The sequence below is a fragment of the Crocodylus siamensis genome, chromosome 12 (genome assembly GCF_052110815.1).
Source record: "Crocodylus siamensis isolate JL-2025a chromosome 12, ASM5211081v1, whole genome shotgun sequence".
NCBI lineage: Eukaryota > Metazoa > Chordata > Crocodylia > Crocodylidae > Crocodylus > Crocodylus siamensis.
In genome coordinates, this window is record NC_143406.1 from 10,456,591 (window position 1) to 10,484,569 (window position 27,979).

At 51.2% G+C, this 27,979-nt stretch overlaps 2 protein-coding genes and 1 long non-coding RNA gene across 6 annotated transcripts in view; 2 read left to right on the forward strand and 1 right to left on the reverse strand.

The window, feature by feature from the left end:
* The window catches only part of PEX14 (peroxisomal biogenesis factor 14), an 88,841-nt gene extending 80,253 nt beyond the window's left edge, over window positions 1-8,588 (forward strand). Inside the window, exons 6-9 of the mRNA XM_090024488.1 lie at window positions 221-323; window positions 1,547-1,644; window positions 4,634-4,725; window positions 6,819-8,588. Coding sequence (XP_089880614.1) covers window positions 221-323; window positions 1,547-1,644; window positions 4,634-4,725; window positions 6,819-7,281 — 756 coding nt within the window. The 3' untranslated portion in view covers window positions 7,282-8,588. The remainder of the gene's footprint in view (window positions 1-220; window positions 324-1,546; window positions 1,645-4,633; window positions 4,726-6,818) is intronic.
* A 1,708-nt stretch (window positions 8,589-10,296) lies between these two features.
* Window positions 10,297-19,114, forward strand: LOC149854605 (uncharacterized). Its single transcript, XR_016438766.1, has 3 exons — window positions 10,297-10,459; window positions 10,553-11,813; window positions 18,960-19,114. It is a non-coding gene; the product is annotated as an uncharacterized LOC149854605 (long non-coding RNA).
* A 1,566-nt stretch (window positions 19,115-20,680) lies between these two features.
* CASZ1 (castor zinc finger 1) overlaps window positions 20,681-27,979 on the reverse strand; it is a 231,389-nt gene continuing 224,090 nt past the window's right edge. For all 4 annotated transcript variants that reach the window (XM_090024012.1, XM_090024011.1, XM_090024010.1 and 1 more), the window contains one exon: window positions 20,681-26,847. In XM_090024012.1, the coding sequence (XP_089880138.1) occupies window positions 25,565-26,847 (1,283 nt within the window). In that variant the 3' untranslated portion in view covers window positions 20,681-25,564. The remainder of the gene's footprint in view (window positions 26,848-27,979) is intronic.

Here is a 27,979-nt window from a genome sequence, read left to right on the forward strand (position 1 = left end):
AGACAAGAGCTTCTTCTCAGGAGCCCAGAAAAGGAGATCCCAGTAGTTCAGTTTTTCTCATGGCTGCTCTGAGTGCCTCCATTCAGGGGATCTGTATCAGTTGTGCGATCATGGTCATATTTTCTGAAGTTGGTGTGGGAATTGGTCTGATAGGTCCTGGGGTTAGAAGACACCCCTGGTCCATCCCTGTTTCTTAACACAGCCTTCCTGCTCCATGCAGAAATACCTGCTCCCTCTCATCATGGGAGGCAAAGAAGACAGGAAACAACTTCAGAGGATTGAGTCGAACATTTCTGAGATGAGTGGCAGCGTGACACAGACAGGTAAAGATTAATGACTCCATCAATTCACCCCTCAAAGCCCTTCTGCCTGAATCCCCATCCTGCCAAGACCCCCACCCCTCCTCTACCCCTCCGTCTCCACTTTATGTGGTGACTTCATTTATCTGCTCTGAGAATCTGTTCACATTTGCAAATGAAGCCGCCGTCATTTCGGTTTAATTTGAAATTGCTTGTTTACTGTCGGCGCGGCCTCAATTAATTATGTTTTTACGGAAAGGCTCCCAACCTCAGAATATTAATAAGGGGAATAAAATGACAGCCTTTCGGAGGGCTGTAAAGTTCATTTTTAATTTCTGCTTCTCTGAGGTTTTCGGGGGCTTTTTTGGTGGTTTCTCCCCCCCTTTTCTCCGAGAATCCAAAGCAGGGGTCAAGAGAGTCTGTAATTACTGTGCCTTTCCTGACCCCAGCCACCTTCTCTGTTATTGACTCCATAGGGCGCCTGTTCATTACCCAGTGCCCTAATGATGGCCCAGATTAGCTGTTACCTGTCACAGCAATAGACATTTTTTTTTTATCAGCTTGTTTACTGGGTGGAAGCACTGGATAAAATACCACAGCTGAAGGCAGTTCCTCACCACCCAGTCGGAGTCCAGCGGGGGTTTGAGAGAGCTCCTCTGAAGTCCAAGGCAGGGCACTAAGTATATCCGGTTACAGAAGAGGAGAGAGGGTGGTTTATGGCCACAGGGCTGTTACAGCCATCATGGGGCGAAGGAGCAGGTGGTTTGAGGGTGGGAAGATGCTAATTGCACCTGTTGGCAGCGGGTGTGGAGGAAAGAGGCTTTCTCTCATTCCTCCCCAGATCTTGGGGTTGATCCAGGGACCTGTCAGTTTCCAGACGAGATCTAAGCCCTCAGCACCAAGTGCCCGTGCGAGGCCCAAGACAGATAAATGATACAAACATTGTATAAGTTCAGGGAGATGTACAAATCATAAACCAATATAATTAGAAGGGAGAGGTTTTGGACGGATATACTGTGGGCTATAGACATCTATACAATGGAAAGATAAACTAGAAATACTGGAGGTTAGATGCAGTGCAGGTAGATTACCCATAGTGCAGATAAATTATATGGATTAGAGTGAGCGGGCGTGTGTAGATAAATTAGATATAGTAGGAATAAAGGCATCTTGTAGCTAGACAGCAGGAAGGATGTGTGTGTGTGTTTTTCAGTTTAACTGAAACTCTCCTGCCGTTCCTCCCACAGTGACTCAATTACAGACAACTTTAGCCTCTGTTCAGGAATTGCTGATGCAGCAGCAACAGAAAATCCAGGAGCTCACCCAAGAGCTGGCTGCTTCCAAGGTACCTACCTTCATCTGCGTGTCCTTCAGAGTATCCCTTAGCCCTTTGGAGCATGCATGACTTCTTATGGTCACCTCCCTAACCCATCTCCACATCTTCGTTCTATTTCCCCAAGTTTCTTTGTAGCTGGTCCCGTCTTCCTGGAATATCTGTGCAGATTAATAGGTGTTGACTTTGTGTCTACACTAAACATAAGGCTTTTGAGATAATGTTACCTGCATCCTTCATGCCTGAAATCTGGTTTGTTCTGAACTCTCTGACTAGTTCTGTAACTACCTCCAGTAGAAATTTAAATCGTATCTCTAGTTGGTGAAATGGAAGGACAGGGAAGTAGGTGTTACATGGCAATGAAGACAGGATGACTGGTCTGCCAGCCTACTGACCAGACTGGAAGGCCATATGGGTAGAAGGTGTTTTTTTTTTTTTTTTTTTTTACTGTGATACCAACTAGGATCGCAATAGAGGGTGCTCTGTTTAATGTTCCATCTCTCTAGGTGTCTGTCAGTCCAAGTATTTACACTGTACCTATCACCAAGGTAGGACTGGATGGCTGAAAGGAATAGGCTTATGAGGTTCTTTGCATCCAAGTCACCTGTTTAGATCGAGGTCGTGTAGTGACTGAAAGCTTCTAGGTGATCCAGCTGAAATGGATGATGGTCTCAGGCCAACAGGTAGCATTAGTTGCCACCTGTGTCATTCTCAGGTTAAACAAGGATCCCAGCATGTCTAAGCCAACACGCCTCGTGTCCAGACTAAAAGGCCCATCATTAGGATGAGAATGGCATTCAGTCACTGTTGACTGTGCTTGTGATGAGATTGCCAACAAATGAGCCAGTGGGGGCTCATACTTTTGCAGCGTGGTTACCAGTGCATTTGGGGATTATTCTGAACCCCATCAAGCTGAACTTGGATTGTGGCACTGATACTTAACCTTTTTCATCTCCAAAACACTTCACCGTCAGTTGCCAGTCACTGCTGAACTGGCCTGGATTTGAACTGGTCGCTTGGAGGTGAAAACTAGCAGGGCCCTAGGGTCATTCTGCCCCACAACTGTTGCGTTCAGTGGTCTCTGGGCAGTGAGAGCTTTTGCCTTTTACAACAAGATGTCTGAAACAGTTAGGTGTTTGTAATGCAGTTCTCCACCTCCAGGACTAACAGTCACTCTTCCCCCAGGCTCTTATAAAACCTTTGGTCGTATGTAACTGGTGGGCCACCTCTGGCTATGTGGCGTACAAGCCATACAGTAGGAATCCCTCAGTGGCAGAAATGTAAATCCAACCATGAAAGCTGGTTTATGGTCACAACACTCTGCTTCAATTTTCTTTGGGAACTGTGGCCTGTCAGTGGCCTAGAGCCAGTCCGGAAATTGGAAAACTGTTTTCACGTCGTAAGTGTTAAGATTAAGACCACATGCTGATCCTGGAGAAGGGAAGAAGGCAAAGCAGCCTTGGTGGTTTAGAGTGTCTTTAAAAAGTTCTTCCTCCCCCTTCTCCCTTCTGCGCTGAACTGGTAGTGCATGCTGTTATGATATCTAAACCTCATGTGTACAAAGAAAGGCTTGGGCAACCCCACAAACCAGGGAGTGAAAGCTGTGTTTTCTCAGCTGTAATGTAAGTTTTTATATCTGCTTTTCAAACTCCTACTAGCACACTGTAAAAAATTAAAAAGAGGCGCTTTAAGTAATTAAAAAACATACATAAAAACTCAAGGCTTGCATTTTCTACAACTGTTTTTTAAAGAGACTGGCTAAAAAGCCCCAGATGTCAGATTTTATTTCTAAATCCTAGGCATCTGGCACCATATGTGTTTTGGAAATTCGAGTCCTTTGCAGGCCAGTGAGTGGAAAGCACTCCCTTGTTAATGTGCTGCTGTAGCTTTCAAGGTCTTGGTGAGCCAGAACAGTGGCTCCTGGATTCTCGCTGTCTGAGGGCTGGGAGTGTGAATCCCAAGGGAAGGCATCTGTGTATATCACAGCTACCACGGTCTGAGCCTCTTCCAGCTGGAGTCGCTGTAGGACATGCTGGCTGTGAAGGTGCTCGCAGTTATCCAGCCCTAACTGAAGTCTGTGTAAGGAATGAATATGAGCACTGGCTGTGCTGGTGTTCAGCTCTTCCAGTCCCAGCTTCTCTTCCTAGAGATGCAATCTGGTAGCTCAAGCATATTTCTCTTTGTTGAGATCTAGTGGAGAAGTTTTTTGGCTCTTCAAATATCTGTGGATCAGAACACTGATTAACTCCATGCACTGTGAGCCAGTGGCTGTTTCTTTTGTGGTTTAATAGAAATGAGTTAGCAGTCTTGGCCCAGTTTTTAACACTTAGTGCTCAGATTATAATCTGCACCCTTAACTGCTGAGGGCAGTCCCAGGAAAGAGGGTGAGACTCAGATGAGTCACTTAAGGTGGCTCTGAAAATTTCATCCTGAATCCCAGGCTCTCTTCTCAAGAAGTGGTCCCTTGGGGTCAGGGTTGAGCATGCTCTTAGGTGAACACGGGGAAGTCTTCATTGCCTTTTCAGGGGCTGCACTGGTTCCCTGCCTTGCTGGCTGGCTGGCTCTCCAAGGTTTTCTTCTGTCAGCCTTACTGTAGGGATTCCTATTTACCCCCCTTGCAAATACTAGCTTCCTCTTTTAAACAAGAGAAGAAAACTCCCTTTAACAACAGCCATGTATGGTGTTTGGATCTGATTTGTGTAATGTCCTTTGGAAACAAGATTAACCCTTCCCATTGACTGAAGGGAAATCCTGTGATGCCTGCTAACATCAGAGCAAGAATTGTCCTAGGCTATTAGTGATAGAACAGTTGGCCTCTCTGGGAGTCTGTTCCAGCACCTGCTCCTAGTTGTGCAAATCCTTTTGCCCAGCAACGAGAGCTTTTAAATGCTTTGCTGAAGACTTTGCGAGCTTTGAGGGGGGGTGGGAGAGAACAGCACAGTTCTCTGAACGATCTCTCAGTGCCTACTCTGACCATTACCTCTTGTGTTTTGTGTCCTAGGCTACCACTTCCACCAACTGGATCCTGGAGTCACAGAATATCAATGAACTGAAATCTGAGATCTACTCATTAAAAGGGCTCCTCCTAAACAGGTATGGAGGAGTATGTAGGCTGGATTGTGGTGGGGGAAGGGGGTTTCCTTCAGGGAATGAGGCAGGCACCGCCGGAAGGAACTAGGCCTGGTCCTCCACTTCCATTTCATCTTCTATGTGAGGGTCTCAGAACACCTCACAAACATTTCTTTAATCTCAGTGCTCTTTGTCTGCCGTCGGAAGTAGCTAAATTTTCTCATTGCCATTTGGGATAGAGACATTGACTGACTCATCCTCAGTTGTAGAGGCAGGAAGAAGGTTCACATCCCTCTCTCTGATTTTATTGCAAGAGTACCATTGCATTCTTTGTAATCCATGGTTCATTAGCTCTGTTGGAGCTTTTGGTCCTTCCTAGCCTGATATCCATCACTCCTTGTCCACTTGTAAGAGAGGCTGCCAAGTCCCTTTTCCAACAGAGGGTTAGGACCGGAGGCCTGTTGAAAATCAGACCAAATGGCTTCTGGAGGCAGGTGTGCTTGGTAGACATCGAGGCCTGAACATTGCTTTGATTTTAATACTTTTTAAAGAGGGGCAACCTGTCACGCCACTGTTCAGCGGAGGTCACAGATCCTGTCTCCATTCGGTTGGGTCATGCTAGCAGCATTGTAGCAGCAGGAACACTTACTGAAGCCTCTTCAGTTGAGGGGAGGCCATTCTAGTAGGTCTGTGGAGGGATCACAGGCCTGTTGGTCTTTTTTCAGCTGAAGAGCACAGCACACAGTCCTGCTTATCCCTTTCCCTCTAGTGAGGACAGTTCTTTTCTCCGTTAGCATGCTTGGCAGGGACAGCAGCAAGGGAAAAGCTCCCTGGGGTGGGCAAGGGGATGGCTGTCATGGAAGGAAATTCTCTGTTCTGCAGCCAGGGGCTAAGTGCTTTAAAAATTAAACAAAAAGGGCAAATCTCCCTGCAGTGAGCAGGCGGTGGTAACACTGGAGCCAAGAAAACTTCCAAATTAAATTTCTTGATAGTATTTGTGATACCAGGGAATAATGCAGGCATGAGTCTGTGTGCACTAGGAGAAGATGGAAGCTGGTGTAGCTGGGCTTCTCCACAGCTGGGGTGGTGGTGGGGGGGGTGAGGAGATGGAGGTGAGTGCAGTTGTTTTTAGGTCTGCACAGGTTGAATCTGTTGCACCAGATGTCATCCCCTGCAAGGAGGCAGGCAGCTTCCCTTTGCCCCAGCTCTCCTCTGGAGCTGTGTTCCCTGCACCAGGTGTGTGAACTTCCCCCAACACTTACGCTTCCTCTCTAAGGGCCTGATCTAATATCACTGTATGTGCCCAGTTCCCACTGATGTCAGCCAGGGCTGTGCTGGCTGGGGGAGTGTAGGATCAGGCCCTGCATACGTTGTTCTCTGGATGATAGCATCTTTTGAAGGCAGCAGGGGAAGCCCATTCCTCATCGCACTGCCATCTGCCCTGCTTCCCATTTTGGTTACCTGTGCTGCTGCGTAGGACAGACAGGCCAGGTTATCACCTGGAGTTCATTGGGGTAACTCCTTGGAAATCTGTGGGACAAAACTGATTTACACCAACTAAGGATCAGGCCCAGATGAATAGTGCATACTGTGACAGGAGACCATGGGGCAGTGGATACATCTCACAGGGTAACCAGGTGGGTAGAGTAGAGCTTGGCTCAGAGCCAGGGTACTGATGCCCATAGTTTCTCCCTGCAATGGGACCTTTCTGGACTAGTTAATCTGCGATTGTGGTACAGCAGAGCAGTGCACTCCCCCTTGTTTCCCAAGGCAGTGCTTCCCAGGGGGTAGAGCTGGGATGGGTGAGTTCTGAGTCTGAGTCTCAGCTCACACTGTGAAAATGGCCAGGGCCCATTTTTTCCCACTTCAGTTTGCTCGTCGGTGAGTGCAGATGTGCACAGACTTAATGAGCGGGTGCATGTAAAACAGTTTGGGATCATGGCTGGAGAAGGCAAGGGGCTGTCTTGTGGCTCGCTGGTTACAGTAGGGACTTGGAGCCCTGTTCTGCATGATTCCTTGAGCGTCTGCTCGCCTCGATGGCTGATCCCTTCTCTGAAATGATAGCCCTGCTGTCCTAGTAATACAAGCCCCTTTCTTTGCTTTCCCTCCACCTCAAGGAGGCAGTTCCCTCCCTCCCCATCGGCCCCCAAGATCCCATCGTGGCAAATTCCAGTGAAGCCTTCCTCACCCTCCAACCCCGTTGCCACCAACCACAACAGTAGCAGTGATATCTCTCCTGTCAGCAACGAGTCCACCTCCTCCTCACCCGTCAAGGAGAACCATAGCCCAGAGGGGGCAAAGGTCAACTGCCACCTCCTGACCACAGAGGAAGGTGGCAAAGCGATTATTGATGTCAAGGGCCAGGTGCGGATGGAGGTACAAGGTGAGGAGGAAAAGCGGGAGGACAAGGGGAACGAGGAAGAGGAGGACGATGAGGACGATGACGTCAGCCACGTGGATGAAGAGGAGTGCCTCGGGGTCCAGACTGAGGACCGGCGAGGAGGTGACGGGCAGATTAATGAGCAGGTAGAAAAGCTACGGAGACCTGAAGGGGCCAGCAATGAAAACGAGATCGACTAGGGCAACTGGGCTGCTTCTCCTTCTGCCCTGCATCTCCCTAAGCCTCCCCTCCTTTTCTGAATTGCCTCTCCTGTTCAGTGGAGAAAGCTTCCCTGCCCCAGTGATTCTCCCATGATTCACCTCGAGTAGCGTCATGATTGTCCAGTGAGCAAGGCGGGTCCTGTGTCACCCCAGGGCCATGCAGCATCCTGGTGGCTTTCTTTCCCTTTCCCCACACCACCTCCTGCCCCAGGAATCTGAGCTGGGGTCACTGCCCAGATTGGGAGAACACCTTACCATGGCCAGAGACTCCATGGCTAGAGAAAAAAGTCCACTTGCAAATGCATTTTTCGTGAACTAGTCCAAACCTTCACTGCATCCCAGAGCCCTTCCATCCACGCTCAGAAACCAGCTGGCCAAGCCCCTTCTTGTTCCCAGCCACATCTTGGTCCCAAAGCAGTTCTCCCCGTTCACTGAAACATCCCACCAGATTTTACTCCTCAAACCAGGCTGTTTAATCCCTAAATACCCCATCAAATCTTGCTCCCAGGCCAGCCACCTGCCGCCCAGACTTTGTGTGAGACCCAACTCCTGAAGCCGTTCAGCCTTTGAGAAACACTGAAGTTCTGGCAAAGTCCAAAGGGCACAACTCCCTACACTCAACCTGGTGCCTCTTGTTAGGGATCAGGCCCATAGAAATGGTCATGAGGCCAGGTGCCCTTGACTTCCCTCTGGTGAAAGAGTACTTCCCCTGCCGACATGATTCGCACCTGATGCCCCATTCACCCTCATTTACTGTGCAGGGAAAGGGTAGCTCACGCCCGTTTCTGACGTCTTCCGTTCCATTAATAGCCTGGCCTGAATGAATCGGGCGATCTTGGCTGCTGGAGTAGTCAGTCGGTCCCAAGTCTCTGCAGTGGTTCTTAGCTCATCTAAATGGTCTGTCAAGGCCCGTGTCCAGCGTGCCACAGGGATCTGCCTCGGCAAGATCCTGTTTGCAGTATGGAGAATGGTTCCAACGCAGAGGTGCACCGCTCCCCTCCCTGCCCGGCCCGGCCCGGCCCTCTTTGCCCCAGGAGGGCTGAACACAAAAACAAAATGACGAGTTTTGAATTCTCCTGTTTGCAGCATTGTGTTTGCAGCTGGTAAAATGGTGGTGTCTGATTCTTATTCACTGCATAAGAGCCTCTTAGCAGAGCAATTCCTGTAACATCTGAGTCTCACTGTCCGCACCAAGCAAACGTGCTCGTCTGTGTGATCATGTATAGATTTCAAATATAAAATACGATTGTATATAATTGTAATAAATATGAGTTACCACTATTTAACACTGGGCTGCTGTGGCTGACTTTTTTGGGAGGGGGTGGGCAAAAGAGAATGTGGGCTCTGGAAACGCAGCTCTTAGGCAAACGTTCCCCAAAGTTTATTGGGAAATGTTTGTTAGTTTTATAGTCAGCTGCTCCCGTCCCAGGTTCTCCCAGCAAAGGGCAGTGCAGAGCACAATGGAGGATCTTGGCAACTGAGGCTACCCATGGACCCCTTGTCTCCCCGCAGGAGCTATTGATTGCAGTGAGCAATGTAAGTAGCTCTGATGGTGCTATAACTTGATGCTACCCCAGGCCATGGGGTATGCGCGGTATGGAGCAGATGCCTCATCTTCAGGGCAACGTGCAGCTCTTCAGTCTCACCGTCTTCCAGAAGGAGGCACTAAGGGAGATGGTACGTGGTAGCTCATGACTATTTGAACCCCACCATCTCTGAGCAGGCGGTGGTGCAGGGAGCAGCATATAGCAGCTTAGCTCCTGCAGTCCTATCTTCACTTGACAGAAATGTTTGGCTTGCTTCTAAAAAATGAGGGATTTACTTGATTCCTGAGTATTTGGGTGTCTGGTACACAGTGACATTTGCCTACTCAGGGGGAGAGGAAGGGACCTTCATATTACTGTATTTAGACCTGCTGTTGAATGTGATGATTTCTCATTCCTTAAATGGACGAATATCTTCCCCAGGAGTCTCTCTCTCCCTCTCTCTCCCCCTCTCTCTCTCCCCCGTAGCATTCACTGAGAATGTTGCATTTAGCTAAAACAGGGCAAATTTGAGTGTGTTTAAAAGCGGAGGCTTTCCTTACATGATGGCACTTTTTGTCTTCCTCAAGCCAAGAATCCTCATGAAATGGAAATGCGGGGTGAACACAGGGAGGCAACAAAAGTATTGTCCTGCCTGTGTACATTTTATATACATAGAAGGTTTTGAAAATAGAAAGTGCTTGGACAACAGCAGTCAGTGAAATGTGGAAAATATGTTGCTGAGGTATGCCCCTTGTGGAGTGACTTACGAGGTTTACAGCACAGGCAGCCCTGAGGTTTTTTTCCTTCCCTCTGTGCTTCCAATGGATAGCTAGTTCATTAACAAGGCGTGTTTTTGCTTTGAGTTTTTCAAGCCTTCCTTTGCTTCCTGGGGTAGCGATAAAGTGTGATTTTTTTTTTTTTTTTTTTCCCCTTCTCTTCCAAACCTTGCTCTTGCAACCCTTCCTACTCGGGGAAGTCACAGCTTCCCTGTCCCCTACCCTGCAGGCCAGATCAAAACTCTGGCTTGCTCAGGAAAAGTAACCCTGAGATTGTGCTGCTGATACTGTGTTTATTCACTTACAGGTGCTGGCTGAGGGGACCCAGCACACCAGCAGGGAGTTCTGAGAAAGCTGGGCCTAATTGCCAGCAGGTATTTCCGAGAGTCCTGGGGGCTTAGTTCCCGTGCGTTTCCCATCCTGCCTTTGCTTTCCACAACAATCTCATAACGAAAATATTGATGACCAGACCAAGGGCAAAGGGGCAGTGATGGAAACGGGCTTTCCCTCATCGCCTTGGCTTGGGATTCTGTAGCTGCTGCTGCAGGGATCAGTATTTTAGTCCTGAGCTGAGCTTGTCCTTTAATTCATAATTCTTCCCTCCTTTCTGCCCCCCATCCCCGGTGGAACCTAGCTTCTTAAATCAGTAGCTCTGGGGCAGTGGCCAGTATGTGCTGGGCACACCGTGGCACTAGCTGAACGACTGGGGAGCAGGGATCCTTTTCCCTGCAGGGCAAGGGAGATGACACCCTTCTCTGTCTGTCTATCAGGGTGGAGTTACTACATCAAGAGCCCCCTATTCTACCAGACTACTGTGCAGTAAAACCAACCCCTGGATGACCGGTGCCTTCTGAGGTAGCAGGACCCTTTGTTCCTCTGTTAGTGTGTGATTGATTAATCAGACCATGGCATACGTGGCTGTTTATGGGCATTTTTGCCATAATACAGGAGACTGAGAGTTGTGCCAAAAGACTGATAGGTCCCTTGCATCTCAGGAGACCCACTGTGAAGCTGAAGGAGTGGAGTGGTAGGTGAGGATGGTAAGTAGCAGGTTCCCTGGTGGCCTGAGGAGGGAGGTTTGCATTAGGTGAATACATTGATTGTTCCAACCTTAAGGGACACCAAAGAAAAAAACTGCAAAGGCAGGAGGGGACATGAAGGAGGGAGGCAGGTGGAGAGTGAATGTCGGGAAGGAGGAGATGGAGCTGGCAGAGAGAGATTCGCTGCTTTAGGCCTTCCTCCCTCTGAAACACCATGGACCACGCCAGAGCAGATGGAGACAGCCTGCTGCTGTCAGGCAACATGAAGACATAAGAGCTCATAATCCAGTGTCCATGAGCAGCAGTTTTGGTGCCAGGGCACCTCTGGATACAGGCCAAGGTGGGAGGCATATGGAGAGGGACTTCTCCGAATCATCTTCATTTGACCCAACCATGGCTGGCAAGTGAACCTGGCTTTGTGCCCTCAGAATACAGGGCCAGGCGAAAAGCTAAATGCGAGCCACTTTGCCGGGGCTGGGAAGGGGACTGATTGTGGCCCCTCTTTCCCCAAGGACTGCTGGAGAAGGATAAATTCCCACATTCTTGGGAACAATCAGCATTTTCCATTGTGCACCTTTCTAGAGCACAATCCAGGATATTTGGGCTGGGGACACAGGGATGGGCTCTGTGGGGCCTCATCCTGCCTGGCTACTTGACCGTGGCTGATTCACTTGACCTCTCTGCACTGTATCAACCAACACCAAGGGGTCTGGTGAGGCTTAAAATAAACTGCCAGAGGAAGGCAAACTTGGGAATCAGGCCCAGATTTCCACCCAAGCCTGGCCGCTCCATGCAGCACGCCAGAGTAAAGGCGCTGAACTGTGGTGCGGGAGGGGGCTGCCTGGCTCCTCACCCACCCAAGCGCACAGCTCCTGTCTGGGAGGACCACTTTTTCCCACCATGCCTTTCTGCACCTGGAACTCTCTAGTACGGCAGAGCTTGTGGTCCGCCACCCCGGGCCTGCCGCCACTTGCTGCCTCTCCTGCCTACCCAAGGATTAAGTGCCTGGAAGTCCCGCTGCATTTCCCCTCCCTGCCCCAAGCCCTGTGGAGCCAGCGCGGCCAGCTCTGATGTGTGATGGCAGAGAGCACTGCATCCTGGGATACCTTCAGGGAGCTGTGGCCATACAGCCAGGAGGACCACCTGGAGCTGGAATGAGCCCCATGCAGGTGAGTAACCTGTGCCTCCTGGGGTCCCGTGCCCAAGGAGTCTGGTCGAGGTGTGGGAGGTGCCAGCATCCAGCCCAGACATTGAGCTCAGCCTGTTTTTACTCTGTGCCGTCAGTAAAAGGCTGCAGGGGCTTGGGAGCAGTGGTTTTGCTGCAGTGCTGGTGCAGCTGTGCAGACCTGAGGGTACGGCTGAATAAGGCCCTGAATCCTGCTCCCTCAGGTGCCGGCAGCCTGCGGATCCGCCCTTGATATTGTCCGTGCTGCTGGCAGGTAGGAGCCCCCCCATCACATGACTTTGCTTTGTACCCGCTCAACCTGGAGCCGGTCCTGACTCACGCACCCAACATTGGTGTCAGTCATGGCTGGGCCCCGTCTTGAGATGTAAGACCCCCTTCCTAGTGCTGGGTGCCACGTGAGCACCGGGTAAGATGGCTCCTGCCTGAGGAGCTGACGGTGTGAACAGGGAAGGCAGAGCAAAGTTGGGAGAGGAAACAGGCACAGGAAAGGCAAATTACTTGCCTGTGGTCCTAACGCAGAACTGGGACCAGAACCAGGCTCCCCGCACGCTCGGGTTGGTGCCCTGCTAGCTAGACCACACTGCCTCCCCGGGCATTTGCCCAGCATACGTGCATCAGGCTACCTGCATCAGTAGCCCTGGCTCTTACCTGCACTGTGGCAAGATTATAAATGCACCCAGGATGAACCAGGGGGAGGAGAGACCTGGGTTAAGGCAGACGGTCTAGTTTGCTGAGGGGTGCAGTGGGAGCTGAGCTTTGCGTGTGCTTTGTGGATGGAGGGGCTGGCATGGGCTTCCTCGGCTCAGGGAAAAAAACTCCCATCCCCAAAAGGGAGCAAATGCTAACCTAATAAAGGCACCAGCTGGACGGAGGGAAAGCAGCCCTTTGGAGGGAAAAAAAAAAAAAAAAAGAAAACCTCCTTTCATTAGAAAAATAATATATTTCATCCAAATAAGGTAAAAATATTTGAAATGGGGCAGAAGTGAGCACCAGGCAGCATCTGTCAGGCCCTTTCTGGAAAGGGGAAGATTATTAAACTCAATTACAATTTATTTTTGTAGAGTGTCTTTCAGATGAGAAATTTCCCCAAATGCTTTGCAAGGCGGCTTTGTGGGTAGTCACAATATGGAGCATCTTAGAGAGAGCCCCCCAGTACCCACTGGCACTCTGGCCCTCTTTTTTTTCTACATCTGCTGTAGGATTTAACCCTTCAAGGATATGCCATCCATCCATATCTCAGCAAATAGGGAAGGATCTGATCTAATGCCAGCTCTGGGAGCATGTCTGTTTGGCTTAGCGCGGGGAAAGAGACAATATTTTTTCTTTACTGTTTTCAAGAAGATTCCTGCTTTTTTCTAGGATTGCGTCTTCTGATCAGATTTGCTGCCCTGCGTTGTTTTTTTTTCTTGCGTCTGTCACTTTGCCAGACAGTCTGTCTGTCTCTTGGTCACTTGGCCTGCCTAGCGTGTTTGTCTTCCACTGCCTCTGTCTGTTGATCTGTCTGTCTTTCTCTGCTGCTGTCTGTCCATCTCTCTCTCTCCAGCTTTCAACTCTGAAACGCCTCCAACTTTACCCCTCAGGCAGTAACCAGGGTCTTGTCTGTATGAAAAAGTTGCAACGGCTTAACTCAATGTTGTTTTTTAAACTGATTTAGTTAGAGCCACGCAAACTTCTGTCCAAATGTGCTTGCTTGGTTTTGACCCAGGCTTATTTTGGTTTCAATTAAAGTGGTTTAAACTGCAGCAAATGTTTCCACGCAATGTAGTTTCCGAAGCCAGAGTGCTGCATGCCGGCTAGGCAGAAATCGTCGCTTGTACGCTCCAGGTCCGACAGGGGCACTCGGCTGGGCAGTGGACCCTGTTGGTATAACCTGCTCTGGCTGCGAGCCGGGAGCTGCATGCCAGGGTCGGGGAATGGACTGGGCAGGACTGAATTCACCTGCTCCTTTGCGCTCAGGTTTGGTGGCCTCAGCTTGCTTGGATGCTACAGGCTTGTTCCAACACAACTATCGCGTCCTGTCCTTGGTACGCAGGGTGACGGGGGCTCAGGAGGCGCCGAGGGTGGAGCAAGGTGTCCTGATGGAGCTGAGTTAGGTGCCTGGCATCTGGCGTGCAGGAGACGCTCCGAGTGTGTGCGTCATGCCTGGGCAAAGCTGCTTCAAGGAAGGTTTTTCCTGCTACCGGTATTTAGCCGTCTCAATTCCTCTCGCTAGTAAAAACCAAATCCCCCCCAACCCCGCCCTGCTCCTCACGGACCAGGAGAGACGCAGTGTCCCACTTTCCGAAGCCCTTCAAATTATTTTGGCCCCTGGTTTTAGCTCTTATGTTGCCTGCGCATGGTTAGGTTTGGGTGGGTGCCAGGATATGCCAAGCCCTTCACATGGTGGGGCGTTGGCGTTGGCTGTGGCTGTGGCGTGAGCCCCGTGTCACCATCAGATGCCTTGCTGCCAGGACTTGGAGCGAATGCTCTTGTGGCTGGGTTGCAAACGGTGCAAGGCAGCGCCCCAGACTGCCCCAGTAAGTGCTGGCTAGTGACTGTGGGAAGGGGGGGCAGGGCAAGGATCCTTAGCCGGCCTGTCAGATAAATCTTCGTGTGTTTACTTAAATCCTCAGTGTTTCTTCAGTTGTTTGTTTAAAAAATTTCCTGCCAAAAAAGAGCAAAAGGAAGGAGGGAAGCCACTCCCACCAGCCACGCCACCTCGTCCAGGGCCAGAGCACGGCTGGGGCCCAAACTCGCCCCCCACCGGGTTGCGGGGATGGGGCACAGCCTCAGGGTGGGACACTGGGGAGAGTGGGCTGTATCCCAGGGGTTAGGGCGAGTCCGTTCCTGCAGCCCCTCTCCCAGTCTACCCATGAGCAAGCCCCTTTCCCAACCCCGGGCGGCATTGTCCTGCTACAGAATTTGCCTTTGTCAGCTGCCAGGCTTTGACGCCGCTTGGTCAGGACAGGAGACAGACGGGGGAAGGCCGGGCCTTCCTACCAAATGTGGTGTTTAGACGCATAATTCCCTGCAGCAAAGGCTGAAAAACACCCTCAGTCACTCTCCCGTTGAGTGACACCAATGCGCACGCAGCCCTCTACTTCCATGTCCCTCAAGAGAGAGTCTCGGTCTTACACTTGCTCACACCGATTTGTCGTGTCCCCCCCCCGTTGCACGCTACATGCACAATGAGCTCATGCCCTTGCAGGCATGTAGACTGCCTGGCATACACACCTTTGCACACACGGTTTCACCTGCTTACACACATGTGCATTCAAATATAGTTATACTTGGATGTGCTGTGTGTGTAGACGTGCACACTCAGGCTTTTGTGGGTGCACTCAAATGCTAGATTTATGTACTCATGGAGAGCCATCCTTTCTGCGTGAACACATGGGCACACTCATGCTTTCATTCTCTTGGCTTGGCCAGAACCAAGTCCCACCCTACTTCGCACAGCAAAGCAGATTGGAGAAGTTTTGTGTTGTTGTTGTTTTTTTTCATGAAAGCAGCTGCCTTTTGTTTAGAGCTGGCACAAGTTGCTCGTTGTCTTTCAGCAAGACCCTTAACATTCAAGTTCTCATAGGAAAAGAGATGAGACTTTATTGTCATGTTGTTATGCAGCTACTGCCTGAAGTTCCCTCCACTCCAGGGGCAGGGAGGAGCTCAGGAGAGGTTTGCCTGGAGGAACTCACCGTGTTACTAAGGTCAGACTGAAGCCCCCAGTTGCTGCTCTTTTCAGAAGGGCCTCTCTGCACTTGGAAATAACCTCTGCAAGTTTGGGTACACAAAGTCTTGCCTCTGAGAAATGAGTGTGCAAAAGTGTGCAAGGGGATTTGACAGGCAGCTTGTGAAATCTGAGCCTAAACATTGCTTCCCCTTGGCTTTTCCCCCTTCTCTTTATCATAATTTCTCTCTCTGGCATATTTTGTACTATTACCCTCCTGTCTTGTCTGCTGCCTTCTACTCCCCTTAGTATTTGCACCCAGTGAAAATCGTTGCCTAGCACAGTAAGATAGGCTGGGCCAGGAGCTGCAGAGCTTGCAACCCAGGGTTGAGAGCTGTGGTCAGTGCTTCAGCCTGGGCATATTGTTTCCAGTCATTTCCTGTTCTCTCCCATTTACCTTTTGCTTCTCTGCTGCCCGCAGTTGGGCAGATCATTTGGGCATGAGCGAGGGGCACTGGCAAGCTGGGCGAGGAGCCCAGGTAAAGTACAACTCCTTCATTTCTCCTCTCTGGACCAGGAGGACCCTGTGCTGCAGCCGTTGGTCTGCAGGGCATAAACAGATCCCATTCCTGACCTTCGACAGGAGTGCTCATTGCCTTGCTCCTGCCCTCTGCCCCAGTCCTGGGTTCCTCACCCAGCCTGCCAGTGCCCCTTACTCATGCCCAGGTGATTCGCGTGTGCTGTTCGAGGCCTGAGCCCTGTCCAGCTCCAACCCCAGAACAATTCCCACGTTTCTCTAGATGAAAGGTTTATTTTTTTGGAGATAGTTTGCCCCCCAAGCTTCCCCCCCCCCGGCTGTACCAGGCCTCAGAGCTCTTGTAATATTTTTTCTGCAGCTGTCTCAGGCTGAGACGGTGAAAAGGTTGTGGTGCTCAGCTTGTAGCACAGGTGCCTGCTGCTTCCTCTTCTCCAGAAGTTAAAAGCACCCTGAATTTGTCCTCATTTAGAGGTCAGAGGCATCGTGCTGCCAGCAAATTAATAGATTGAAACACATTTTCCCACCTTTTGTGTTCAGTGGCACAAGCTGTGAGGAGCATCTCTCCAGGTACCAGCAACACTTACGCACACCTTAGGGCCTGGCTTGGCATTGCTGCCTTCTGCAGCAGCCGCTGGCTGCTTCCCTCATCCACACTCTGTGTTCTTGAGTCTTTGTAGCCCTCTCGGCATGATGGTGCCCCTGATGTGTGGCCCAAACATGAGCTGGAAGGGTAGCTAGGGAAAAGGAGCGGCATAGAGCACTCCGCTGCTGTAGATGTTTCCCTGCTCGTTGAATAAATCCATCTGTTCCTGCTAGCCCCCATGGTACCCTGGGGGCTAGTTTACTGCTTGGGAGATGCAGACTCCAGATCATATTTCTTCCTCCTGGTTGTTTTATAGCAGACAGGGTCTCCATTTGCCCTATGCCAGGATCTGACCCCATCTCACAAGGCCAAAGTCACTTGTTTCTCCGGCTTCTGTGTTACTCAGAGGGCCTCGCCACCCAGGTGGGTTGAGATTGAAAACTTGTGTTCCCAGCTCTGCTGCAAAGAGAGAGAGGGGAAAAAGGAGGCTCAAACTCGGGTCTTCGTATACTGCAAACCAGGGGCTGCTACCGGCTCCTGGGGAGCAGGCCTGGGCCCTCCTCAAGCTGTTGGGTTTAGGAGGTGGTGAGAATACTGCAGCTAACCCTGGCTGAAAGGCACCACAGCAGCATTTCTGCCTCCACACCCAGGGATTTTTTACCTGGGGTTTGGGAACCAGGCTTCACCAACCTGCTGAGTTGGTGGGCCTGCGCTGCCTCATCCCTGTTACAGTTAATACGTGCACCAGGCTGTGGCTGACCTACCTGTTAGCTCCGGCTCCATGCAGGTGTTCTCAGGCGGGTGGATTCCTCTTTTACTTGCACCACAAAAGACAAGGCCAGTTAGTGCCCCCGTCATGACCAGTTTGTCTGCACAAGCAGCAGCAAAGCACTTGCCCAGGGCCTGCCTGAAGTACTACAGCGCACCTGGCAGCAGCTTCCACTGTGAATAAGAAACACTGGCCAGTGAGTCAATGGCAGTGGCTTGCGCAGCTGCGCCAGCCCTGGCTGTACCCTGACTGGCACCCACCCCCCTGCTTTGCTCCTGCTGCTCTGTGGGTCACAAAACCCATGCGCCTGTGGCAGGGGCCTGAGCTGCCCCGTTGCCAGCCTGGCAGGGGCACAGCAGCAATGGCTTGTACGTGGTCAACCTGGTTTTCTTATTTTCCTTCAGCCCGTAAGTAAGGAACTCTTTAAGTACAATGAGCGCCCTATAAAGAGCAGGTATGTCCCAGTGTGAGCCTCTGAGATGATGGGGGAGGGGGACAGGGTGTACAGCATTGGGGATGTGTGTGTGTGCATGCACACTTGTGCTCGTGCTGGAAATGCAGCAATGTAACTATCCCATGCGCTGCGGGCAGCGCTCCAGCAAGAACAAACATCCGCATGCTGAGGTCGGATTAGGAGCGTGTTCGGATAATGACATCTGAAAACAGGATGGCTGGGAGCAGCAGCGGAGCAACCAGGGGGCTTTGAAAGAGAGAGGAGTCTTAATCCCCTCTGCTAACAAGGAGGCAGCTGCTGCCAAGGCACAAGGCTTGGCAGGCTCAGTGCCGCTGCTTCTGGGCTCCCTTTGATGGGTGGCAGAGAGGACAATGAGGCACAAACAAGCACCTTGCCGTTGGCAGAGGATGGGAGGGACCAGGCAAGACTTGGCAGGGGGCGGGAGGAGAGGGGAGGCTTTCAGTCTGTCACTCCCTCTGACTGCAATGTGAGCCTCTGCAGCAGTGGCAAGGGCAGGCAGTTGCTGCCCCCGACTCTCAAGCACTTCAACAGGACAAGTATCAAAGTACTGTCCTGTGCTGGAACAGCCAAGGGGAGCAGCTCAGCTGGCACTGCCAGGGTGGAGAAGCAAGGCTAAGAGGGGATGGGTACAATGCTACATTGCCCCCAGCCCAATCAGTCCTCTGTGAGTCCAAGGCAGTCAGGCCAGGCCAGGCCAGGCTAGGCAGGCTGCTGGCTTTGTACAGGGCTTGAGCGTGCCCAGGTGAGAGCGGGCTGAGGCTGCAAGTCAGCTCAGAGGCAGCTGTTGTGCCTCGTGCGCTCAGCCCCAGGGCATAGGCAGTGTGGTGTAAGCTGCAGCCGAGAGAACGTGGAAGGACGAAAGCGGAGGTGAAAGGTTGTCTTGTGCTTTCCACCCCCCACCCCGCAAAAAATAAAATAAAATAAATACCCCTGAGCTAATGTAGGCGGAGTGACTAACTGCACCGTCTCCATTGTGTTCGCCTATTCTGCACCCATGTGGCTACCATGCATGGCAGGGAATGGATGGCACCCTCTAATTTTCACTGCTACAACACCATGTAAATAACTGAGTTTTAACATCCACTAATAAAGTTTTACATCTGTTTTCACCACCGCAGGACCTGCTGCTCTCACTCGCTGCTGGACGTGGGAATGCCTTCCTTCCCAGAGCCAATAGCCCAGGGGCTGTGCTTCATATCTCAGAGGCAGGCATGCCAGCCTGCAACAACAGCCAGCTGTGGGCATGTTCTTGCCAAAGGAGGCATCTGCCAGGAGGCCAGGTAACACTAGTGTGTGGAGAGTGGTACTTGCTCTCTGGCTTTCACATGCTTCCTCGCTCTTGCTCAAAGACAACGTCAGCCTGCATTTGGGTTTGATGGTGTGGTTCTGTGCGCTCCTACCATAGCATAGTGCTTTCATACTGCACCTCACAGGAGAGTGGTGTTCCCATCCCAGTCTCAGGACTCCAGGGAACCCAGCATCCAGGAAAAATATTTTTTCCCATTCCCCATATGGGGGGCATTACCTAGCTGGTTCCCCACTTGGTCCTCCCTCTGCAGAGCCTACTTGGTAAGCTCCTTGACTATCCAGCATCACTACATCCGCTGCTCTTCTAGGGTCTTATCTGAATCCCTTGGAAGTCAAAGACAAGACCCAACCCCATGGATTCAGTGAGCCTGTGGATCAGCTGCTACGGTAAGAAACGGGGTGTGTTGTACAGATCAAAATACTAAGCTCTGCAGTTGCAGGCTGGGGGAGCTACAAAAGTACTTAAACCAGTGTCTGAGCCCCCCAGTGCAGCTGGGAATGAGCGAGCACGCAGCAACCTCGTGCCAGCCCTATCCTGTGCACTGTGAAGGCTCCTTCATGAACTGTGCTCTTGCAAACAGCTTCAGTAAGCTCTGTAACTAGTTACACATCTGCTAAAACACTGTTGTGATTTGGGTCCATTCAGCAGAGCTCAGTCTCTTGTGAAGCCAGGTCTTTAACACTGAGTATTCATGACAGTGTTAGGGAGGTCCTGATGCTGAGATTATGTCTGTGTATTGTAGTATCATAGTGCTTAGGGTCAGAAGGGACCTAAACAGATCAGGTCCGACCCCCTGCCCCAGGCAGGAACAGGTGCCGCAGTCATATCACTCCAGCCAAATATGTGTCCAGCCTCCTCTTGAAGACCCCCCAAGGTAGGAGAGAGCACCACCTCCCTTGGGAGCCCATTCCAGAGCCCGGCAGCCCTAACTGTAAAGCAGTGTCTCCCGATGTCCAGCCTGAACCTTCTCGCTTAACATTTGTGGCTGTTATTCCTAGTCACCCCAGGTAGTGCCTGGGGGAACAGGGCCTCCCCCAATGCCTGCTGGGCCCCCTGCCCCCGGTGGGTTTGTAAACGGTCACCAGATCCCCCCTCAGTCTGCCATTGTGGAGGTTGAACAGGTTCAGGTCCCTTAGCCTCTCCCTGCTGCCCCTGATCATGTGAGCGGCCTCCTCTAAACTCTCTCCATGCTGTCCACATCCCTCCTGAAGTGCGGTGCCCAGAACTGGACGCAGTACTCCAGCTGCGGCCTGACCAGTGCCGCACGGAGGGGGAGGCTCACCTCCCTGGACCAGCTCAAGATGCATCTGTGGATGCAGGACAAGGTGCGGGTGGCCTTCCTGACCATGTCCTTGCATTGGCAGCCAATGTTCATCCTGGAGTCAATAATGACTCCAAGATCTCTTTCTGTGTATAGAACAAGGGGGTGTCTGGACAAGGGGGTCAACGGTAAGACAGGCTGAAAAGACCATAGTTTCTTGGGTAGTGACAAATTAACCCAAATTCAAAGAAACAATTAAAAGGCAATGCCATTGTTGGTTTGTTTGGGTTTTTTTTCCAGTTTTTATTGAGTGAAAATGTCAAACCTTGCATCAGTCATGCAAAAAAAAAAATCAAATAAATAAAACACATATATTAAATTTCTAATAGCACTAAATTCAAGTGGAAAAATATTCAGTTCTTAATAACGCAGGTGCCGAAGAGACCAGATTCAAGTAAATCAGAGCACACCATCCTGGTTAGGGTGTTTTTTTTCACTTTCTGCATTTTTTTTTGTCTCAAAACCTATATATATATCTATATATCTATATATATATGTATATACATATAGATATATACACACACACATATATATGTGCATACATATTATTTTTATATTTATATATATACACATACATATTTATAAAACATTAAAAAGAGCATTGGTGGTTCAAGCATTTATTTCCCCCCAACAGAAAGAAAAAAAAATAAAACAACAACAAAACAAAAAAATTACACATTTAAAATTCAAAATGAGCTAGCAATGGCTTATAGTCCTAGTGTGCAATATGGATATTACAAAAGGCTAGAATTCTCCCTCTTTGTCTTTTTTTTTTCATCGTTTTTTTTGTGGTTTTTTTTTTTTGTGGTTTTTTTTTTTTAGTTTCCTTTTTTTGCTACATTGAAAAAAATGTTTATTTTTTTTTCTTTACAAAATTCCTTCCACACAGACTTTAATCCAGTTGAGTTTGTGGCTAGAATGGTCTAGTCAATCTTTTTTTTTTTTTTGCTCTTCAGCAGCGAATGGTAGCAGATTCGGGAGGGTCCTTCTCAGGGTTTCTTTTGTTTGCTTTATTTTGCTTTGAACAATCATTCAGTCTCTTCTCTCCTCTTGCCCCCTCCTAAGCCAGCCAGTTGAGTCTCTCTCTCTCTGGCCCTCAATTTAGCAAGCTACTTTTAAGTATGTCTAAACTCAATCATACACGCTGCCCCATTGGCGTGAGTGCTTAAAGTGAGGAACATCTTGCTGAGTTGGGGACCTGTGTGTTGGTCATAACTTCAGTTCAGTAACACACTTAAGTATGTGCTTAAATCCATGCATCTTCAGCCACCCCTTAAGCACAAGCTTAGCAACACGCACATTTTTTTTGCAGTCTCACTGAAATCAATGCAGCTTGAGCATGTACTTAAGAGAGGTGCTGAGGCAGGCACGTTGTGTGGCAGAAACTAAAAACAAGAGCCTTGGGCTGGGCTGCTGTTTTTCACCCATGTCCATTTTTCAGTTTTAAATAAAGATATAATAGGGCTAAAGAAACACAAGACTCCATAGCCGGGGGAAGACTCAGCAAACAGCACCTCGGGCAGGGATGGGTACTGGGCCCAAAGGAGAGCTTGGCTGGAGCGGCTGAGCTTCCTTGGGGCATCCAAGGGTACTTCCCTCTGCAGAATCAGGCCCTTGCTGCAGGGGGTGATTCTGGTAGCAGCCTGTCAGGAAAGGAGTTCTTTCCCAGTGCCAGCTCTTGAGTACAGGAAACGCATCGGGGGTGCTGGGAGAGGTGAGATGTGTGGCTAGGTGGTGAGGATGGGGGATTGAGGAGAGAGAGGGATGAATTAGTAAACCCAGCTCAAGCAGCAGGGTCGTGTCTGGAGTTGGGGATGGAGACAGTGGAGTGGTTCTTCTCTTATCCCCTTTTCCCACAGATCTGCTTTCTCCTGCCACCTTGCCAGAGTCAGTCACTAGAGGCTGACAGGAGGGATGCGGCTCCTACCTGATTTACAGCAGCAGGTAGGAGTCTTAATGAAGCTGATTTCAAGCAAGGCTTGGCCATATCTATCCTATGTAGCAGCTACCGGTTGAAGGGAGATTCCCTGCATCTTACTCTTTCCAGTGGGGTGACCCCATGGGGCTGATCAGGAAACCCAGGTGGGCTTGAGTATAAAGTTGCGAGAAGTCCCATTGAAGTCAATGTTCCCACTGAAGCCTAGAGAGAAACTCCCACTGATTTAAACAGTGCCAGCTAAGCATGTAGGCTTCTAAGACTAGGCCTCGTGCTAGGGCTGCAAGGTTTCCTGTAGCGCCTATCGCCAGAGCAGCCGAGCACTGGGGAAATGCACAAACAGAAAACCCACAACAAAATGCCAGAAGCAGTCTGTCTGGCCCCAGCTCCAGAAACCCCCAGCCTGGATGCCCTCACTGCACCCGAGGGTGAGGTAAGCATCATCACCGTTAACGGGTGGGGAACAAAAGGAGAGGATGGTTCTCCACCATGAGTGAGTGGCAGGAGAGGTGGGGAAGACGGGACAGAAGTAACCAAACAAAATAATGGAAAGCAAACCAAAAGAAAACCCTCTAAAAATAAAAGCCACACAAATAACCGAGCGAGAGAAAGAAACCCCCCCCGGGTACGTCACTGAACTACGCGTGGCTGTCAGCTTGTCGTTCTGTTTGTTTAGTCTCTATAAAATTCAAGTTCAAATACGGAATCGTGCAGCTCCGGTCAGTGCTGGAAGCACGACGTGGCTTCAGACCCCAGGACCGCGGTCCCTCCCATCCCTGCCGCCCCTGCCAAACAAACACTTAAACAAAGAAAAAAAAAACGAAAAGAGAAAAAAAAAAATTGCACACAAGTAACCATACCTAGGCTCTATGGGCTGGCCAGGAGGCAGGCAACCCCGTCCCTCTGGCACTGGCTGGTTCTTTTTGTTCTCTATTGAGTAATAACTTTTACAGGAAAATACTGTACAACTGTTTTTTTGTCATTTTTTTTTTCTCCTTTTGCTCTTTTTTTTTTTCTGTCTTTCCTTTTCAACCGTTCTCCAAATGCCTCGTCCCCGCGGCAGAACAGCTCGGCCAACATGCGCCTGCCTGCTCCTTGGGGAAATAAGGAAGAAACAACCCAAACTGCTTGAGGCCTTGATCTGTTTAGGGTGGAAACAAATTACCGGGGTTCCCTGGGGCTGCAGGCGCTTGGGACGGGGGTGGAGGGTGGGGAGGAGGCTGAAACGTCAACAAAAAAATAAAAGGAGGACAAAATTAAAAAAGCTCCAAGCTGCAGGCTCAAGGCTCCCGGGTGCCTTACAGACTGCCCTGGAATAACTGCCTCAGGGTCTGTTTGCACCATAAGGCCTCTTAAGCTAGTACGTCTGTAGACAACCCCGTTTCCGGCCTGGGATGGGGCTTGGGGGCAAACCGCAACCGTCTCAGCTGTGAGCACCCTGGACAGTCTCCTGTAGTGTGTGTGCACGCTCACCTTCTGGGTCCTGTAACACCTGAGTGGCGGGGCTGGGGAGACGGCTGGGACTCGCTGGAAGGCTGCCGGCCTGGCCAGCTAGCATGCTGCGGGATGCCGGAGCCGTGCCTGAAGCACGTGCACGGCCTGGCCACGTGGAACGGGGTAGCGTGCTGCTGCACGGCAGGTAGCGGTGCCCTCAGGCTCCCCTGCTTTCAGCGCCATGGGAGTGGCTGGCAGCAGGGGTAGCAGCAAGGGCTGATCGAGACCAGGACCAAGAAGTGCAGCAACATACAACTCCCCAGCCACAGTCAGAGCAAGGAAGCCCGCCCAAGGCCTGCCTTGACCTCCCTGCGCTTGTCTGTGGCAGGGGCTTCACCTTCTCCCGCCCGTTTGGGAACTTGGCAGGAGAATTCATTGGCCCCTGCACAGAGCTGCTCGCTCGCCACAGCACGAGGGAGAACGTGGGGGTGTTGCTTTTGCTCGTCAGCACCTGCCTGGGCAGAGGGCAAGTTGCGTTTGCCAGGTGGCTTTGCTGGCGTGGATGGCCTTGCTCTCCATGGCATGGGCGCTGCCCTCCGGGTTGTCCAGGGGCGAGGAGGCTTTGCTCACCTCCTCCTCTCTTCAGAGCCCTCCTGAGACTGGGAACTGGCTCTGCTGCACCACAAGAAAAAGAGAGCCTCACCCTCAACAAAGAGGAGAAGTGCCTGGGGTGGGGTAGGATGGGAGAGGGGCTTAGCCCCCGTCCTCCAGTGTGAGTGACAGACCCTCCCCCTGCCGTACGGTCGCCTCCTCCTCCGGTACTGCCGTCATAGCCCTGCCTGGAGGCGGCAGGTGAGACAGGAGGCGCCCTACAGCTGTTTCTACAGCACTAGACAGAGGGAAGCATTACAATATAAATAGCATTTAACAATTAATAATAATAATATTATTATTAATAATAATGAGGATCTGGAAGAACAGAGAAGTGTCCCATTCCCAGCCCTGCTCATTCATTAATGCTTCCTCATTTACACAACAATAAATATCCCCTCCCACCCTGGCTGCCTGATGCCTAAGTCTCTCCCATTAATTTAATGCTGGAGAGAGAAAGAGAGAGAGAGAGAGAGCCCCACGTCCCCCGGGCAAAGGCATAGCTAGTCGCCTTTGTGACACCCGTTTCTTACACACACTTAAATATATATATATAGATATATATTATATTATATTATATATAATATAATATATATATGTACTTTAAAATTCCTCTCAGGCCGCCCACCCGCCCACCCCTCTGAGAAGTGGAGATTGTTAGTAATATTGTACAACTAAAACCATGGAAAAATAACATCCCGAAAGAAACCGGGGGGGAGGGGGAGCCCCGCCTGGGCACGCAGGTCCCACATGCCACGCAGGGGCCGGGGACCACAGCCAGCACTCTTGGGGTAGCGTCTGTCTCGGAGGGTTTCACTGCACTGTGGCCCGTCCCGGCGCCTGTCATCTGCAGGAGGAAGCAACGTGGCGTCGGCCCTGTCCCTCTCGCGGGGCCCGGGAGCGCAGGTTCCCTCCGCTGCTCCGAGTCCCCTCCCCCCTCCCTCTCTCGTGCGTGTGGCATGGGGCGTTTTGTTGCTTGCCATCCCAGTGCTTTGTTCTTGCCTCCTAAGGGGTCCTCTTAACAATTCTGTTTAAGAGCAAAACCAAACCGCTGCTGCTGCTGTCTCTAAGGTTAAGGAGAAGCTGCTGGGGAAAGGGTGGGGCCTGGGGCTGGAGCAAGGGCGAGGGCTGAGGCAGCAGCCGGAGCAGGGGCAGGGGTTGGAGCTGAAGTGGGGACCGGGGCTGTGGCTGGCTCTCCCAGTGGCCTGGAAGCATTGCCGTGGTCTATGGAAGAAGAGGCCTCCTCTGGTTCCCTGTCCTCTTTAGCAGCCAGGCCCTCGGGGTCAGGAAGCGACTCCTCGGAATCCGTATTCAGGTCTTCCTCATCATCGTCTTCGTCGTCGTCATCATCATCATCATCCTCTTCATCATCCTCCTCCTCGTTCATCTCCTCATCGTCCTCCTCGTCTTCTTGGGAGGAGTCGTCATCCTCTTCTGCGTCGCCAGAGTTGGATGCCACTGTCCCGCCCTCCTGGGGAGCTGCCCCTGCTCGGCTGGGGGAAGGGCCCCCAGCCGCTTCTGACTGCTTCTTGCTGAGGTCCAGGGAGTCGCTGAGGCCCACGCCAGCCGCGTTCTGCAGGAAGAAGAGGGAGCTGCTGGCATCCGTGCCCAGGTTGAGGGAGCTGTCCAGGTTGACGGAAGAGTTCTGGATGTCGTACTCCAGCCCAGTGGAGTGGGGGAGACCCTCGGGGCCAGGGGAGATGGCGGGCAGCTCCCCTCGCTCCTGCTTCTCGTGTTTGCGCTTATGCGAGTCCATCTGTGACATGCCCACCACTGTGTGCTTGCAGCCGGGGTAGGTGCAGTGAAAGTGGGAGCACTTGAGTTTGTACTTGCAGTCGGGCACTTCGCAGTCCACGCTCGAGCTGAACTGGCAGAAGCCGGCAGCACTGATGACGTCCTGCTTGCCGTGGTGCTTGCGGTGGGCTGTCACCTTGGTGCTGTCGGTGCAGCGGAAGCCGCAGCGCAGGCAGTGGAAGTGCGTGCTGTTGCCAGAGAACTGGCAGTCGGGGAAGTTGCAGCTCAGCGAGGACTTGAAGCGCTTGAAGTCATCCAGCACCAGGTTGTCAACGCGGTCGTGGTGCTGAGCGTGCTTGTACATGTGGGTGCGGCCACAGAACTTGTAGCCACAGTTCTCCCGGGTGCAGTGGTAGTGGGTGACCTTGAGGGAGAACTGGCAGCTGGAATCTTTGCAGTCCTCATAGAGGTCGTAGCGCCGGAAGCCCTCCAGCATCATCCCCTCATCCAGCATCTTGCGTGAGGATGCTGTCTTGCGGCGCTTGCCGAAGGGAGACATGTCCTCAATGATCCAGAAGCGCTTTTTGGCCCCGGAGGCAGTTGGCATGGTGATGGTGTTCCCTGGGGACAGGAAGGGAGAACGGAATTAGAGGGGCAGCAGGAACCCGCATCCCCTCCAGCCCTGCCAGGCTGACCCAGACCCTGTTCTGGCTCACAAGCATGGCCGAACCGTGATGCTGCAGCCAACGTGATCCCACTCCACCATCCACCTAGGGGATTCTGTTGGCTGGTACCTGCTGGATGCTACAGCAGCAGGGCTTGGCTGACACATTCCACAAAGGAAACCCTTATGGCTGCTGCTTTTCTAGCCTTAGCCCTGCCTAGGGACTGGGGGCTGCTTCTCAACAGCTTTGTGGATCTCCCAGTCACTTTGCTGTTCCTAGTCCTCTTTTTCCGGTGAACTGGCATTTAGCACCGGGGAGTCAGCTCATCCCAGCCAAAAGAAGAGGGCACTCTACTATAGTTTCACAGAAGTTTGCTGGTTCCTTTCACCCTGTGCCATCCCCAAACGCTTTCACAAGGTCTGCGCACAAAATGCATTCTGGGCAGGGGCACCACTGGTGCAATTCTGCACAACTGTTGAGGCGAGGCAGAAAGTGAAGAAGAATCCCAGATTTAATTGAAGCTGCAAGGGGGATTTATTGAAGCAAGATGGACTTTGGCCAGGAGACTGTAACATCCCTCACCGTAATGAGCCTACATATTACAGTGATGAGTACATTTAGAAAGACAGATGGACAGATGTTCAATGGGGCTAATTCTCATCATGACTAGCCAGGAGGCTGCACATGAAAATACCACTTTGGAAGCTTTCCCTTGGGGGCCTCCACAATCAGATTAAGGGACCCACATCAGGCTCCCAGTTTCACCCTGACAGGCAGGATCGCTGGCTGAAACTGGAGTCCCAGAGGATGAAGCAGACACCAACAACTTGGCCACCTCCTACCCATTAATGTCCTTGCACCACTGGTTATGCCCCAGGTCACTTACAAGATGCCAGCTCCAGCATGCTTGCAAACCTTAGAGTTTAATTGGAAATTAAAGTTCACAACAAAATAGAGATCTCTGAGCTGGGTTTGCAGCCTGATGAAGACAGGTATGACGGGTGCCATGCAATGCCTGCAGTCTGTGCTCCAGACAATCCACAGCAGTTTGCATTTAGGCCTTGGGGTCTGGAGGAATGTGCAACCAT